Genomic DNA, 17367 nt, shown 5'->3' with positions numbered 1-17367 from the left:
AACATTACGTTACCACTGTGGCAAAAACTTAGCAAAATTATTCTAAATGTTTATGTACTATTTTTTCGATTAATAAAATAGAATTTCAATTACAAATATTGTACTTTCTATTTCTCCTATGTAATCACTTATTATTTTACCATGTACAATTTGGAACTAGCAATATCAGTTGTCTAAAAACATCTACAAAACGGGTTTAGTGAATTTGTAGTTTTAAAGAATTCAGATGGGCTATTTTCTGTAAGAAACAAAACAGACATAAAAGGTTTAACTAGTAAAAAGAGTTTGACAAGCGTTAGCAATATTTTATCCCTATAAATTTCAACAGAGCAGCAAATAAAAAGTGTGTTTTATAATGGTGAATGTATGGGCTGCGTCGGCTTCTGCCAGTAGATGGTGGGGGAAGCTCGACCGCGCGGCCAACACTGAGCCAGCGATCCATGAGTTGTTTATATCGTTGCCCGTTCTACGTAGGGCCTACGGGAATCTTGTAGTAAGTTGAAACCTTATATTCTGAACAGGAGTTGGTTTGCATATTTAGTGTGCATTTTGCCTGTAATTGAAAGTTACTTTTCACACAGGTTAAAAGTAGTTAAAATACTACCTCAACCTCATTAATTGCACACTTTATTCGGGTTGAAATTTTCATTAACAAAGGTGCTCTTGTCTTTTCCACGAAACAATGAGAAATAAGGACATTAATGCGTTACCAACAGACATACAAACAAAAATACAGAATTGAATTAGGAGATTTGCTACGCTTTAACAAAAGCAAATTACAAACAAAGTTATTATTTGAAAGTTTTGATAGTGTCATCAAATTTTGTTTTTAGGCCTAATCAAACTGTAAAATTGGTGTAAATCCGTTGGCAAATATATAAAATAAATACACAGTCCACAAAACGTTTATACGTTAACAACGCCAAGCTTTAAAAATTCATGATGGTATTGAACAAAAATTTTCACTAATGGTTTTTCATTTTCATAGCATAAACTAACATTATGGAGTCCAGACAGAAAACGCAAAAATTGTACAGTAAGACATCAATTTAATTTAATAAGAAATAAGGTGCAGCACTAACGATAACTATAGTTGTAAATAGTAATGTGTTTGTACGTAAAACTGTTTCTTACTACTACCAATGGTTCTAAGGAAAAGTAGTAGTACCAAAAACCAACGTTTACATTTAAGAAAAGAACTATAGTAGGCCTACTTACGACCAATTCAAACTGTCCTTCTAATTAAACTGTATTATAGGTGTTAATCCGTTGGCAAATATAAAAATAAATAAATACACAGGCCACAAATTATGTAACATGTAACGTTAACAACGTAAAGCTTTAAAAACTCACTATATGGTTTTCACAAAAAAACTTTCACTTGATGTTGTGCAGTTCAGAAGTTATTTATCTCCCTTGGTTTTACATTTTTTAAGTTTTCGAAAATCAAAGTTATTTTCCATTAATAGTATTATTTGTAAGCAACTTTTAATGTTAACATATTAATGACAGTTTGAAGAAACCACCGTTATCCAAACAAAGGTTTCTTAAGATTACGTAATCTCTAAACGATAATCGGTACATATATCTAGCAAACATTCGGAGGAAATGTGACAAAAAACATACAAATTAGGGGTTTTGTAGTAATTTTACTTCCTAAATAGGAAAAGTACCGATATTGTTGTCGAAATGTAAGTAAGTAGACACCAAAAATGGCAGCCAGTGGCACATTGGAAAAGTGAGTTTAGCTACATCTGTAAGTAAAACCTCTGTTACTATCACAGCGAAATCAGAAAGATCTTCCAAGATCGCTGCAACATCCACGATCACCCTCTGCAGTTCTGATTTTTTACTTTGCACTTTACACAACTGTCTTTGAAGCGCCGTCAATGAGTGGAAATCTGTTTTGTAAGCTATTGGTGACGATGATAAATAAATGTAAGTTTCCCAGCACTAATATACAGCACTGTTTCACAGTATTTTCCTTGGTTATCAAAACTCAAGAACAATCGCACTTGCGATTAATTAAACCGGTTAAGTAAGGCACAACCAAGACCGCACACCGATTTTAATCTAACTTGGTTTGGATGTGCTAACAAAACTTGATCGGAAATGGTTGCGGTATTTGTAAACAACTTTTAATGTAAACATATCAGTGACAGCTAGAAGTGAGAACTAATCCAAACAGCTGATCGTTATTTCATAAAATGTAATAGTAAACATTGGGAGAAAATTTTACAAAATTTGAACCAAATTGGGTTTTTGATGGTTCGTTATTTTGTTTTCAAAGAAGCGAGGCCATGTTTTTATAGCCAAAGACACTCTCATCAATCCAGTAAATACGGAAAAATTATTAGAACCTTGATCGGAACTCTAGTTTTCTAGGAGTAGGCCGCGTAAAATGACATTTTGGCACAGAATAGACAAACAAACGGACAGAAATTGAGATAAGACTCGTTTCGGCTGTCTTATGTTATGAAACGTAAAAATAACCAAAAGCTGCATGATTCTAAGCAATGTACAGACAAAACTGTAATTTTATTTATATAGATTTACTAGCTGACCCGGCGAACTTCGTATCGCCTAAGTTATAGGTTTCCCCTAAGACAGACCGATGGAAAGAAAGTACCGTTACGTTTAATTTTCAAGATGATCTCGTTCGCATCGCTCAATCACGTCCTGGTTGAAGTTCGTTCGCTACGCTCACTCACCTTTGGGTTGGAGCTCGTTCGCTACGCTCACTCACCTTTAGGTTGGAGCTCGTTCGCTACACTCACTTGCCTTCAGGTTAGCTCGTTCGCTACGCTCACTCGCCTCCAGGTTGAAGTTCGTTCGCTACGCTCACTCACCTTTTGGTTGCAAATTAGCTGTTGTCATAAATGTAAAAGAAATAATAGTGCTGCACCCTGTTGGTAATCCTTGTAACTTTAATGCTATTGAACATCATAGAACAGAACCAACTTGTTTAATTGAAACAGCTGTTAAGATTCATTAATTCCATTTCTCATAAGGTTAACATGGGAAACTCCAGAGCCACTGGGGCGGAGCCCTTTTAAGAATTTCGAAACGGGAAATAGTTTACGTCCGATTCGCATACCTACAGAATTTACACACCAAATTTCATAACGATCGGTGAAGTCGTTCCGGAGGAGTTTGCAGACAAACACTGTGACACGAGAATTTTATATATTAGATATATTTTCCAATGGATTTACACCAATTTTACAGTTTGATTAGGCCTAAATACGATTATCATAAAATAAAAAATTTGATGACACTATCATAACTTTTAAATAATTATTTTGTTTGCAATTTGTTTTGGTTAAAGCGTAGCAAAACCCCTAATTCAATTCTGTATTTGTTCGTGTATGGAAGCGCGGGAAACCGTCATCCACCGGTGTACAAGCAACACCCCAGCCTTGTTGTGGGGGGGAGCGGTAGCAAATGTGTGAGTGTGACCTTGGAATGAGTCACAGCGGCCCTTACCTGCTTCATGTCCCTCTCGCGTTTGTTATAATTACTGTAAATGTTTAAACAACGGTACCGACTCCGACTGAACCAGCCAAGCGATTTTAAAAATTTAAAAAGTAAAACTAATTAAAAATTATTGTCTTTAAAATGACTACCTGCAATTTTCATTTTTTATTTTGTAACACAATTATTTTACTATAATTTTTTTAACCAGCAACTTAATTCAAATTTATCTTCAATGGCGTGAATTGTTATCTTATCCCGTTCACAAATCAGTTTTCAAAATGAAAATCGGATGAAAATTCCATCAATAAACACCAACACAAAATGACTCCATTTTGGTGCTGCGACGTGGTGGCAGAATTTGGAACTAAACCTGGGATGTTTAGCCTTAAGAAGATTAGCATGTAAGAAGTGTTAGTAATAAGAACAATGAGGTGATTGGAGGAGGACAGTTGACAGATCTCTCACAGTGCATATACGGATATATGGGGTAATTTAATTACACTGGCCTACTACACACCCACCACCACTTTCCACTGTGCAGGCTCTTTGTGATTGGGGTCTTCACAGGTCCTACATAAATTAAAATAAATTCATTGAAACCCCACAAGGGGGCAACTTTTTGTGGTAACACACCTTTATGGAATTTTAAATTATATACCATAGAGGGGTGAGAGTCAAGTCAATAAAATATCATATCAAGAATAATAACCTATTCTTTACCGAGAAATATATATCTGAATTGAATACAGAATTAAGCTGTATGTGAACAATGTCCAACACATGTACAGTAGTTGTTAACTATTAATCCAGATCAGCGACCACAGAATTAAAATGTAGATAGTCTCTTTAAAATCCATCCTAAACTTCAGTTCTAAAAAAGTTAAAGTTGCTGAAACAATTGTGGTTTGGACTAGATATTGTAGTTTAAATGACATCATTCTCACAATTTTCAATTAGTCGTGTGGTTCTCACTGTACTTTATAATATTACAAAATTTATAATTATCGATAACTTTAACCTATTAATAATATTTTATAAATGGGTTGCAAGAAAAAACTCCAAGGTGTTGGTGGGTCCCCAGACCAAAAAGTTTGGGAACCGCTGGTCTAGGGAGATCAAAAAGTAAATCGGTCCCAGGCCTAAGTCTTACCTACGGTAATAGCCAATAGCTACTTACCGGTAGGGAAATTCGCTAAAAAATGTTAAAAGTCAACTAGGCCTAAATGTTTTTGGTGGTTTTTCAAATCATATTAAAATGAAAGTGGAAATAGCATCTCACCCCGCTCAAGTCAGTGTAGACCATCTGCACTTCATCTTTGCCTGGGACATATTTGAGTAGAGTGAAAATGACTCTGAGGCAGCAGTCTAGAGGCATAGCTTCATCTCTGAGCCATCGCCCCAGCTGAGTACGATACAGGCGACACCAAGTTAGCTGCGTTGAAGCCAGAATGTGCTTGAATGTATCTTCAGTGTCGTAGACTTCCACTACCCCGGCCAGGTGCATAATTAGTAATGCTCTTGCCTTGGTACTGCAGTCCTTCATCAGTTCCAGACACAAACTGATCCGCCCTTTCACAAAGTCACTGCGAAACAAAAGGTATGATGGGGCAAAATGTGAATCTTCTATTGTGGGCAACGACTCAATTTCCTCATCTGTTGATTTTTTTGTTGACACAAACTTTACCTGCAACAAATAAAATTAATTGAATGTTTTCTTTACGACAGTCTAACCCACTGACTCCAAATTCACGGTATTTCACAGTGAGCTAGCCATTATTGCTAACCCTCTGACGGTTAGTTTGTCAAATCTCACTGCGAGTGCTAGTGTTGCACTTGCTTATTGTTATCTGCAAAAGGAAAAACCTAACGTTCAGGATATCTGTGATGTCATTTATGAAGATGTTAAATAAAAAAAGGCCAACCAGAGACCCTTGAGGGACACCAGAAGTGACACTAATTGGATCCTATAAGGCCAATGAGTGCCTTACCACCAAGGAGCGATTGGTCAGATATGATTTGATGAAATTGAGAAGTGCACCGGTAACACCGTAGGCCTCCAACTTGCCAATAAAATGTTTATGACTTACTCGGTCAAAAGCCTTATGTAATAAAGAGAGAATTAATTGGTCGAGGTGGATCTGCTCTTCCTGAAACCATGTTGTTGAGTGGCGATGTGTTTCCCTAGTACGAAGTTAAGTCCTTATAGTACAACCAGGCGGTAGTTCGAGACGTCACTGCAGTTTCCTGACTTGAATATTGGGACTATGATGCCTGATTTCAGATACGAGGGAAAAATGACAGAAGAGAAAAAGATGAAAAAAATGGTTAGGATGGGAACAAGAACTGGGTTGCAGTGCTTTATAACTTGAGGAGGAATCCCATCAGGGCCGGTCCTTTCGAAAAATCGACCCGGCTGCACTTTCCTTCTACCTCCATGGCGGAAATATTCCATGAAGAGAAGGATTCCTCAGTCTTGCTATCGAAAGTAGGAGGCTTGTTTTGGGGAGTTTTGAAGATTGAGGAGAAGAAACTGGCAAATCGGTTTGCAACCCTGGCAGGGTCCTCGGAGATTTCATTGTTGAGTTTGTATTCTAAAGATATTCTAAAGGTATTCTAAAGATAGTTGGTTTTAAATTTAACAAAGGGTAATAAATGATAGGGGCTCAATAGTTTAATTTTGTCAAAGTTATTATTTAAAGAATCTTTCTTTATTTGCAAAATATTTTCCGAAATATATACAAGTGTGTCGTATGCTTACCATTCTGGTTCATCTGTAAATTAAACAAAAAAACATTTAATTGCTAATAGCTAGGTCCTCTTTTTGCTAGGGACTAAAACTTTTTCTTCAATGCCAAGTGTTAAAATAAGTTATGTTCAGTTTTTAACATGCAACTTACCTTAAAACCTTTCCTTGACTGAGCGTGAGGGCTCTTCAAAGAACTGAGTAGTGTGTCAAGAGCAGCACAGAAGTTGGCCAGTGTGGGATAGTCTACAATATTGTTGCGCAGAGCTACTTCACACAAGCTTGCCAACCGTTGCCAGAAGAGCCTTGTAAGGTTGAGGTAGATGGGAGATTCCTGTTGTCCCCACACGTTGACCAGACTGGCAACACCTGAGAACATACTTGGTCTGGCCAGCTGCATCTTGGTCTCCGACATAACCGTCTCCAACATAGGAAATACCTGAATTTAGCAAGGGAAGTTTTATTAGCAAATAGTGAAATATAAACATTAAAAATTTACAATAAAAAGGGAGTTTTTCTAAGCATTTCTGACATATTTTGTTATGGGTAAGATTGTCTAATACTAATTAACAGCTAATTAACAAAAAAAGCCTTCAGTTGCAATCCGAGGTAAAATATTTTAGTACAAGACAGGACGCTGAGCTGGAACTGCCTCATATTCGGCTGAAGCTAGATCGTAAACAGTTTGAATATTTTCCCCCCAAAACAATTAATACAATTTGCTTCAAGCCAGAGGTGTTGCAAATAAAAAAAAGCTTTATCTAATTACCTGCTCTTCTAGGAGAGCCTGACACATTGCCTCGTTGTCAGTGTTGGTACTGACGAGGTAACGCACACATTCTAGGACTGTCAACAACACGACACTACTCTCCTTGGCACTGATCTGTACATTGCGAACCTTCAACCTGTAAACAACCTGACAGTTAGTAGAGCCTGACACATTGCCTCATTGTCAGTGTTGGTACTGACGAGGTAACGCACACATTCTAGGACTGTTAACACCACGACACTACTCTCCTTGGCACTGATCTGTACATTGCGAACCTTCAACCTGTAAACAACCTGACAGTTAGTAGAGCCTGACACATTGCCTCATTGTCAGTGTTGGTACTGACGAGGTAACGCACACATTCTAGGACTGTTAACACCACGACACTACTCTCCTTGGCACTGATCTGTACATTGCGAACCTTCAACCTGTAAACAACCTGACAGTTAGTAGAGCCTGACACATTGCCTCATTGTCAGTGTTGGTACTGACGAGGTAACACACACATTCACGTTCTGAACAACTCCCATGGAAACTTCATCACTGTCTCCTGCGATCGTGGCCAAAGTCTGAACATCTCCCGCAGTTGTGTGGATATCATAATGTCTCTTGTGATTACAGCCAAATATTGAACATTTCTTGTGTTCACAGCGATATCTTCAACTCCCGCAGTAACTGAATCATCATCATCATCATCGTCTCCCGCCATTGTGACAATATCATAAACATCTCCGCAGTCATGGAAACATCATCATCATCTTCCGCGATCACAGCAAAATTTTGAACATCTCTCGGGTGGACAGAGACATAATCGTCAACTCCTGCGGTTACAGAGGCGTAATTATTTGTCATCCACAATCGTACAAAAGCGTGAATTGTTTGACCGCACGATCTTTGCAGCCATGTACTTATCTTATTTACATTAATGATCTTCCATAAAGCTATTAATAAAGAACTAATTCTTTTTGCCGATGACACTACTGCTTTGATCAAAAATAATAATACAACTGAAATGTTTTCTTCTCTGCAAAGTGTGGTAAAGGATATGGAGCAATGGTTTTTAGAAAATGGGTTAAAACTTAATGTTGAAAAAACAAATATTATTAAATTTTCTACTAGACACAAAAATATTGAAAACTGTTCTTTTAATTTAGTTGAAGCTCATAAATTCTTAGGGGTTTACGTAGATGACACAGTTAAATGGGATTCACATTTGAATTATTTACATAACAAAATTAGGTCGACATCATCTTTATTCATACATTTAAGGGACTGTGTTTCTATTGAGACACTTAAAGTAGTTTATCATGCTTATGTGGAGTCTGTGTTAAGATATGGCATAATTTTATGGGGTCAAGCTACTGGTATTAAAACTTTATTCAGGTTACAAAAACGTATTATTCGCATTATCACCAACTCTCATCCACGCAGTTCTTGTAAGAAACATTTTCAAAATTGAAGAATTCAGACATTAACGGGGTTGTATATTCTAGAATTATTAAATTACATACATTCAGTTAAAAATGAGCTACCTGAAACAATACATTTTAATCACAGGTATGAAACCCGAAATGAAAATATATTTAGACTCCCCAGACACCGTTTGACCCTATATGAAAAATCTTCATTGTATGCTGGGCTGAGATTGTACAATGTGCTTCCCCCGTGCTATAAGTCATTAAGCAAAACCAAATTTAAAGAGACAATAGATAATTAATTTACTTATTGACAATGCTTTTTACTTAATTGAAGATTTTTACAGAACTACAATTTAGAATTTTTTTTTTTTTTTTTCATTTTAAGTGTTTAATTTTAAGTTAAGTTTTAATGTTAAATATTTTATGTATGGATTTAATTTTGACAATGCACCTATTAGCCCAGTCAATAAATGTTTTTAATCGCAACTAAATGGTGGAAAGCTGGATTTTTTATATGTGATAGAACCACATGAGAGGTGTATTTTCCCAAAAGTCCCCACTTCTACCCCTTGAGCTTTCCCCCCCCCCACCCCCTCCAAACCTAGAAATTGCAGTGTTTTACTTAATTGGTCATAATTCAAATGCTATGTGAGCTATCGAGCTGCAATTTGTTTTGTTTTATTTCTTATTAGTTTTCCTACAACTTTTGTATTTGTAACATTTTTCTAAAACCAATACTTAGGGAGATATAAAATTTAAACTTAGTTAAAAGCTTTGTTTCAGAGTGCAAAATTATGTTTTTCTCTATGTATACTTTTAAATAGAAATAATACGCAAATATGGTTCAAACAAAAGTTTTAGTACGTTTTTCAAGGTTTACAAATATATTATTGGTTAGTCATCTAGGTGACCGGGTGAAGTGCTGGGCGTCGGCAAAGTGAGCGCGTGCGCGCTAGTTGAACACCTCTGCGCTGCGTCGTCGCATCTAGCCCAGTCAATAAACACACAAACTGCCTTTTTTCGTAGCTAAATAGTGGAAAGATGAGTTTTTTATATGTGATGGAACCACTTAAGACGTGTATTTTCAAAAAGTTTCCGATTCTCCCCACCCCAACCCCCTCCAACCCCCTACAAACCTGGAAATTACAGTCATTTACTTTACTGCATATCATTCAAATTCTACGCATGCCATCGTAGTGAAATTTGATTAGTATTATTTATAATTAGTTTATCTCCAACTTTTGTACTAAAGGTTTTCTTATAAAACTATACCCAAAGAGATATAGCATTTTAATTTTTTTTTTATGTTTATGTTTTAGAGTACACAATTTTGTTTTACCCTCTATATATTTTTTCAAATAAAATACGCAAAATGTGTCGGAAACAAAATTTAGTATGTTTCTTAGGCCTAAGGTTTATAAATATATATTTGATTATTCATCTGAAAAAAAAAAAAAACTGATGTGGTGTGGGCGTTGGCAAAGACAGCGCGTGCAGGCTTCTTAAAGCATCCGCGTAGCCCCGCCCGTCGATGCATAATAAGGACCGGCACCTCTAAGTTCTCAACAGTTTCATACAAATCCGACTTAATAATTTGTAGCCTACGTTACTACCAAAACAATCTGTTTCCAAGCTAAACCGTGACTAAATGAAGCACCTCACGGTCAGTAAAAAGTTTTCGTCGACCCACTAATCCTTGATACAAACTGCGTCCTATCATTGATATGTCCCTCTCTTCACGCTTCCCGCTAGCAAGGGTTCTCTTTCTGCTCTGCCATGAGTTGTAAGCCTATGTTAAAATAATATCACGAACAACGTAGAAAACTGTCGGGAATATTTATAAGCCACTTTTAATCATGGTAAGGAACACAAATTAAAACCAGTCAATGTTAAAACTAGTTTTTTTTATTAAGTCTATATATAGGAGATTTTAAAATACTTAATAAGCGCATTTATCTTTATTAGCGATGTTAAACGATTGCATAATGTCTACCAAAAACCAATAAAGAACTATTATGCTGACTCATTTTTAGGATAACATGAAAACAATCAAATATTAGAGAACAGAACCTCACCAAGATTCACAGTATAGTGTCTCTAAAAATGATTGATCTCGACGACGTATTAGTGCCGTAAAGCAGATTCGTAATACATTGCTGCCAATTTTTACGGAAAACCCCAATTTGATTGACACATCTACACAGTATGTTAATTGTTAAGAAAGGAAATTTGAATAATCTGCCTGTATGTATTCCGTAAATAGCCTTGCCTGCATGTATGGGGACACAAATATAGTTTTTTACTTACTTATTTATGACTTTTGGATATATGCCTTATTACATTAATTAATTGGAAAGTAAATAAAAGAAAATACGTCTAATAATCTAACACTCAAAACAGAAAGTTACACTTATAATGTTACTCACCATACTGTAAATATTACATAAAAGATGGTAAGTGGTGGTGGATTTCGATTCGACACTCCAATCATCCTGAGACCCATAGGCGAATTGGGTCATCTCATCATTGGGTTCAGTATGTTTCTTACCCAGCTTTATGTAATGTAATATTTCTTTAATATACATGGATATGTATATTATTGTCAATAGGTGTAGCCATTAACAGAAATAATGTAATAAATTATTATTTCAAATGAGAAACGAGTTAAAAGTAACAATAAATCTAAGTAATGTACAAATGATTAGGTTTCATCTTAGTATTTTTTTGCAGTTTTCTGTTTAGATCTTGACTGACCGCGAGGCGCAGTTAGTAAAAACCTTGCGGAACAAAGCGAGTCCCATTGGTGGTAGATAATGGAAATCACATTGTAACGTAAGGAAGAGCAAAGAGTATGTTTGTAGTGATTTATAAAGTGTTTACTAGGCCTAGTGTTCTATACCTCAATCTATCAAACTTCCGTTGGTCAAAGATGAAGAAATCAAGTACCTATTACAAGTATTGCAAGTATAACAAGTAAGTAGGTAGAGATTAATTTACCTGAACCAAAACTGGCTATAAACAAGTAAATGATTGGGTTCCATCTAAATAATAATTGTTTTTGGAGTTAACAGTTAATCTTGGATACAGATTGTTTTGGTAGTAAAATACAAAGTACAAGGCCTTAGCATTTGTATATACAACCTTTGAGAACTTAGCGATGTCAGTGCCTACGACGCGACGCATCGACGGGCGAGCCTGCACGCGCTCTATTTGCCGACGCCCCACATTACATCAGTTCGTTCAGCTGACTAACCAAATATATATTTATAAATCTTAAGAAGCATAATAAAATTTTTGTTTGAAACATTTTAAGGAATTTTTTTTTTTAACAAATTGATAGAGGGTAAAACAAAATTGTGTACCTCTAAAACATAAACATTACAAAAATAAAATAAAAATTTTATATCTCTTTGGATATAGTTTTATAAGAAAATCTTTAGTGCAAAAGTTGTAGATAAACTAATTATAAATAATACAAACCAAATTTCACTACGATGGCATGCGTAGAATTTGAATGATATGCAGTAAAGTAAACGACTGTAATTTCCAGGTTTGGGTTTGTATGTGGTTCCATCACATATAAAAAACTCATCTTTCCACTATTTAGCTACGAAAAAAGGCAGTTTGTGCGTTTATTGGCTGGGCTAGATGCGACGACGCAGCGCAGAGGTGTTCAACTAGCGCGCACGCGCTCACTTTGCCGACGCCCAGCACTTCACCCGGTCACCTAGATGACTAACCAATAATATATTTGTAAACCTTGAAAAACGTACTAAAACTTTTGTTTGAACCATATTTGCGTATTATTTCTATTTAAAAGTATACATAGAGAAAAACATAATTTTGCACTCTGAAACAAAGCTTTTAACTAAGTTTAAATTTTATATCTCCCTAAGTATTGGTTTTAGAAAAATGTTACAAATACAAAAGTTGTAGGAAAACTAATAATAAATAAAACAAAACAAATTGCAGCTCGATAGCTCACATAGCATTTGAATTATGACCAATTAAGTAAAACACTGCAATTTCTAGGTTTGGAGGGGGGTGGGGGGGGGGAAGCTCAAGGGGTAGAAGTGGGGACTTTTGGGAAAATACACCTCTCATGTGGTTCTATCACATATAAAAAATCCAACTTTCCACCATTTAGTTGCGAAAAAGGGTGTTTTATTGCATTCATTGACTGGGCTATATTCTAAATGTTACGACATGTATGGAATGTTTTGTGCAAATAAAGTATGTCTATGTCTATGTCTATGTCTACTGTGATTTCAATCGTAAAAGCTAGGCTTGAGCTAGATTTTTCTGACTTGGTGATCAAACTCTCAAACATTTAATGCTAGCCTCGGCTCAGCTCGAAAATTGAGCCGTATACACACTTCTAGTAAAATACTAAGTTACCTTGTCTTAGAACAGCAATATGATAACATCTAAACTAGGGGTGTGCGAAGCAGCAAAAAATTTTTGATTCGAAGCAACGATTCGATTCAATAGGTTTTCGATTCGAATCGATGCATTTCGATTTGAAGCAATACGTCATTTTTCTATTCATACTTGTCAATGGAGTGAAGTAACAATAGGCTAATTAAAATTTTCCGCATTTGTGTAATGCAAATTTTTGTTGATGTGGTACTAGGCCTATTCATACATATGACATTATATGATTTTTAGGCGAAAAAATATATCATTTAAATCATATATTAGTAGGGGTCTTCGGGGCAGACTTTTTGGGTTCAGGTCGGGTCGGGCAGATAATTTTGGCCCTCGGGTCTCGGGCCAAAATCGGGTCGGGCCAAAAAATCATTATTTACCGGATTTTTTTGTTTTAACTTCTATCTGTGTTTATAGTATTACTTGATGATAAAATATGAAAAAGTATTTTACTTATGTATATTATTTCATTTTCATATCTTATTTACAGCTTGGGAATTGCCTCAACTGCAAGAAAGAAGGAAATAATTTTTTTTTTATCAAGATATTCTTTCCCATTTTTGTAACTGTTGAAATAACTAAATAGCTAAATTACAACAAGTTTTGAATGGATCTTAATATAAAAAGATTACAAACAAATCAATTAACATATTCCAATTTTAGGGCCTGTTGATGGCTTCAAGACTGCAAGCAAGAAGATAATAACAATTCTATGGTTCCACCATGCAATATGTATCATTCATTCCCTGCCTCCTAACCTCCTAAGTATAAAAAACTCACACTTGCAATAGCATTAATAGTTGCATCATCATAAATACATCTATATATATAATACGTGAAGCCGTTTTTTGTTAATGCAACTCCTCCCTTATTTGTTGACCAATTTCAACGTTTAAGGTGTCATAAGATTCGTCTCAGTATGAAGTTTTGCAATAAGGTTTTAGAATTTTAAAATTCCTACTCTGAAGGGCGTGAGACCCTTTCAAAGGTCGGGTTTTCCCCATAAGAAATACATTGAAGAAATTTAAAAACAAAAAACAGCTGTTTATAAAAAGAAACGCATTAGCTTTTTGGGAGTAAATATTAATGTTTTAATATTCAGTAGGTTAAGACCAAGTTAAACAGTTAATCAGTTTTGTTGGAAGAACGGAAAATGCTTCAAGTTGAAAGAAGAAATTGAAAACGGGAGGAGGAGACAATTAATAATAAGGTATCTTATGCGTATGAGGAGAGTAGAGAAAGAGAGGTCTGATCTAACAGATACACATCCATATACACATGCACTTGGTGAGATGAATAATATTTTCCAGTTCTGCTATGCAACTTACTTTGGAAGTGAAAAAATATACGAAGCCCATACGAAGCCGTGTTGTCACGGTTGAAAAATAAACTTGCCTAATGTCATATCAAGTGAATGTATGCAAGAAATTTTACTTAGGCTATATGACACTGACGGATCAAGATATTTCAAAACATTTATTAGAAACCATAATAATGCCTTGAGTTGATAAGTTCAAGTAATAAGATTATACCAAATCTTGGCGGACTTATGTTTTTATTGTAAACTTTTGTATTACTCGCTCTACTTTAATTGAGGAAAAAAACAAATGGATTTTTTACTTCTAGGTTATGTTGCCAGTTCCTCCGACAAACGTATAATAAGTGAAGGAATTAGTGGTTATGTATTCAACGTTCGGAAGTTACAGTCAAGTTTATTTTTATGATTCATGAGAGGCAAATAATATACGCTGTTCAAAAAGAGAAAATTAAAATTGCTATCCAAATCTTATAGCTACAAAAGTTATCCAACCTATTTCGACAAATGAATCCATGCTTTCAAAACTTTGGGACAGGTATTAAGAGAAACCCCACTGAACAACATGAGGACGTTCTGATGCGGGGAATATACTGTGACTAACACAAAACACGTTATAATACGTTAACAAACTATCAATGGTGTTGCTGCTTTAGCCTATTCAAAGCAGATTATGGCTTTCCAGTTGATAACCCAGAGTTTGTGGGTAAAAAATGGAGCACATTAAATGGTTGATATCACCCCACTTTTCAGGATTCTCTACAGAGAAAATTCGTTTGATTAGGGGGATGTCTAGGCAACAGTTGTCTTCAATTCTCAATGTTGGAACATCTTTGTTGCAACATGTTAGCTTGAATTGAAGCAGATTGTTTAGCATTCATTAGAAGCTATCAGTTAAAACTAAGAGCAGAAATAATACAGGTTAATCTTGACAACGCAAATAGAGATATTTAAAATTAGTTTATAACAAGTGTTTAAACAACTCTAAGATGTAGGCCTAACTAGAATTACTCGAATTTAAGCATGACGTTTTCCTCGGCGTTATGTTTCATACTATGCGGCTCATTGAGCCGCACGGGTCCTCTAGTTATTCATCTATTATTGGCATTAGTAGGTGTTGTGACTTTGAATTAGAGTTCATAATAAGCACGCATTTGAAGAAACTCTTTTATTGAAAGTAATATTTACAACTGCAAATTGAAAAGGTAAACATTAATTAATAATTAATTACAACAGCTGATAGTATACAGTATAAAGAATACTACAGTAGGCCTACAGCTTTACATAAGAATTATTTTTTATAGGGCCTAAAATAGTAATAGGCTAAGCAACATAACAAGTGGAGAACTCATTGAAGAAAAGATGTGGTGTAAACTGATTTACTATAAACTCAAAAACAGTAATTAACAAACAAATTGCTTATGGTATAATTAATTAGGAAGGACTGTAAAAATTGCATATCATGTCATACAGTAGTATAGATAGACCTACTGCAAGAGAATAAAATTTAAAAACAACTGATTTTGATAGCTAATAAATTAAAAGAATTAAAAATTTAGGTGCCCAAAAAGGAACTCTTAACTACTATATAGAGGATTATATTAAATCAAGAGAAAAGAAAAGTAAAAGAAAAGAAATGCCAACTTTGCAACATAAGCAGAGCAACTAGTGCCCTTAGCAACACAAGTCAATGTTTTTAAACTGTAAGTCAATGTTTTTGAAACAGCAGGGTCTTTTTCTCAGAAGGATTGGAAGGAAGGGTAGGGCAGGAAGGGTAAACAAAAAAAAGATGAATCACTCTCACCAGCCAGGCCCGGGTTGCACTCAAGGTCATAGACCCTCCCCCTCCCCTCTTACACCACCAGTTGCTCCAATTAATTGCTGACAAAATTGTATAATGAAACAGGAAGTAAAAAAAGATATATTTCTTTATTCAAAAACATAAAACTGTTACAGATTACTTTCAAAGAAATTAATTCATGGTAGTTTGTGTCTTGTAAATATTTTATTTTACCTCAGACATTTTTGAAACCCCATCTAACTTAAGAAAAAAGTAATTTTACTGTTATAAAACTTTACTAAAATTATAAAACATTTAGGCCTAATCTCTTTGTTGACTTACTTGCTGATGCCGAACAAGGCGATCAGAAGTAGTGTTGTTACTGAATGACAAAAAGGACAATAGGAAAATAAAAGAACAAGATACAGAAACAGATCTGTACACTATATCAGATATTTCTTTATTTTATAATTTATTATGTAAAATACAAAAATGTAATTTTAACAATAAATAATTAAACTAGTACCTCTGGATAGATAGCCTTTCTTTTTACTTTGTTTTCTTTGCACTCGCAGGGCCGTCCCTAGGGAGCAAACGTGGTCGAGGAGCCCCCTCCACCCCCCCCCCCAGTATTAGTCGCATTCGCATATCCTATACTCTAATACGAGCAATGTTTGCTTGTATGTATGTATGCTTGCTTGCTTGCAGAAAGATCTCAAAAACGGCTCCAACGATTTTCTTCAAATATTGTAAATAGTTTATTTCTGGCCTAAAAACGAGTTTACTGCGGTTAGAACTGCCAACAAAAATAAAATTACGTAGAAAAATGAAACTGAAAGTCACATTTTTTAAACATTAGTCTTATGGGTTGCTAAGTAACCATCTTGGCTGAATTTAATAACAAGGACAAAGTAAACAAAAGACTTGTAAGTTGTCTATCCACAGTATACTAGCAAAACAAAATACAGTACAAAAGGAAAAACATCAGTTGTTACTATTGAGCAAAGATTATACTGAAGATTACTCGATACATTGTAGTCAAGGGTAGCAGTATGGAGTGTGGGATCTGTTTATGACGATTAGATTACGGTATCTGCAATCGTTAAATGCTATGGGAAGGGAGGGAAACAGGTCCGTGACGTAGGAAGTGGTGAAGGAAGTAGTCAAGGCGAGTAGTCAGGAGTGTGGGAACTGTTTTTGAAGATAAGCTTAAGGTATCTGCAATCTTAAAATGCTATTGGAAGGGAGGAAAACAGGTCCGTGACGTAGGAAGTGGTGAAGGAAGTAGTCAAGGCGAGTAGTCCGGAGTGTAGGAACTGTTTATGACGATTAGATTAAGGTATCTGCAATCCTAAAATGCTATGGGAAGGGAAGGAAACAGGTCCGCGACGTAGGAAGTGGTGAAGGAAGTAGTCAAGGCGAGTAGTCTGGAGTGTA

At 35.4% G+C, this 17367-nt stretch overlaps 1 protein-coding gene across 1 annotated transcript in view; it reads right to left on the bottom strand.

Annotated features, from left to right (window-relative positions):
- LOC128994481 (E3 ubiquitin-protein ligase listerin) overlaps positions 1 to 17367 on the bottom strand; it is a 243802-nt gene that overhangs the window by 164473 nt on the left and 61962 nt on the right. Inside the window, exons 8-11 of the mRNA XM_054419068.1 lie at positions 7283 to 7417; positions 6990 to 7125; positions 6375 to 6659; positions 4757 to 5161 (exon numbers count right to left, since the gene is read on the bottom strand). Coding sequence (XP_054275043.1) covers positions 4757 to 5161; positions 6375 to 6659; positions 6990 to 7125; positions 7283 to 7417 — 961 coding nt within the window. The remainder of the gene's footprint in view (positions 1 to 4756; positions 5162 to 6374; positions 6660 to 6989; positions 7126 to 7282; positions 7418 to 17367) is intronic.

Source organism: Macrosteles quadrilineatus, unplaced genomic scaffold (genome assembly GCF_028750875.1).
Source record: "Macrosteles quadrilineatus isolate MER2022 unplaced genomic scaffold, UCM_ALF_1.0 Scaffold_1__1_contigs__length_201487025, whole genome shotgun sequence".
NCBI classification, from domain to species: Eukaryota; Metazoa; Arthropoda; class Insecta; order Hemiptera; family Cicadellidae; genus Macrosteles; species Macrosteles quadrilineatus.
This window is presented reverse-complemented; position numbering and strand designations above follow the sequence as displayed.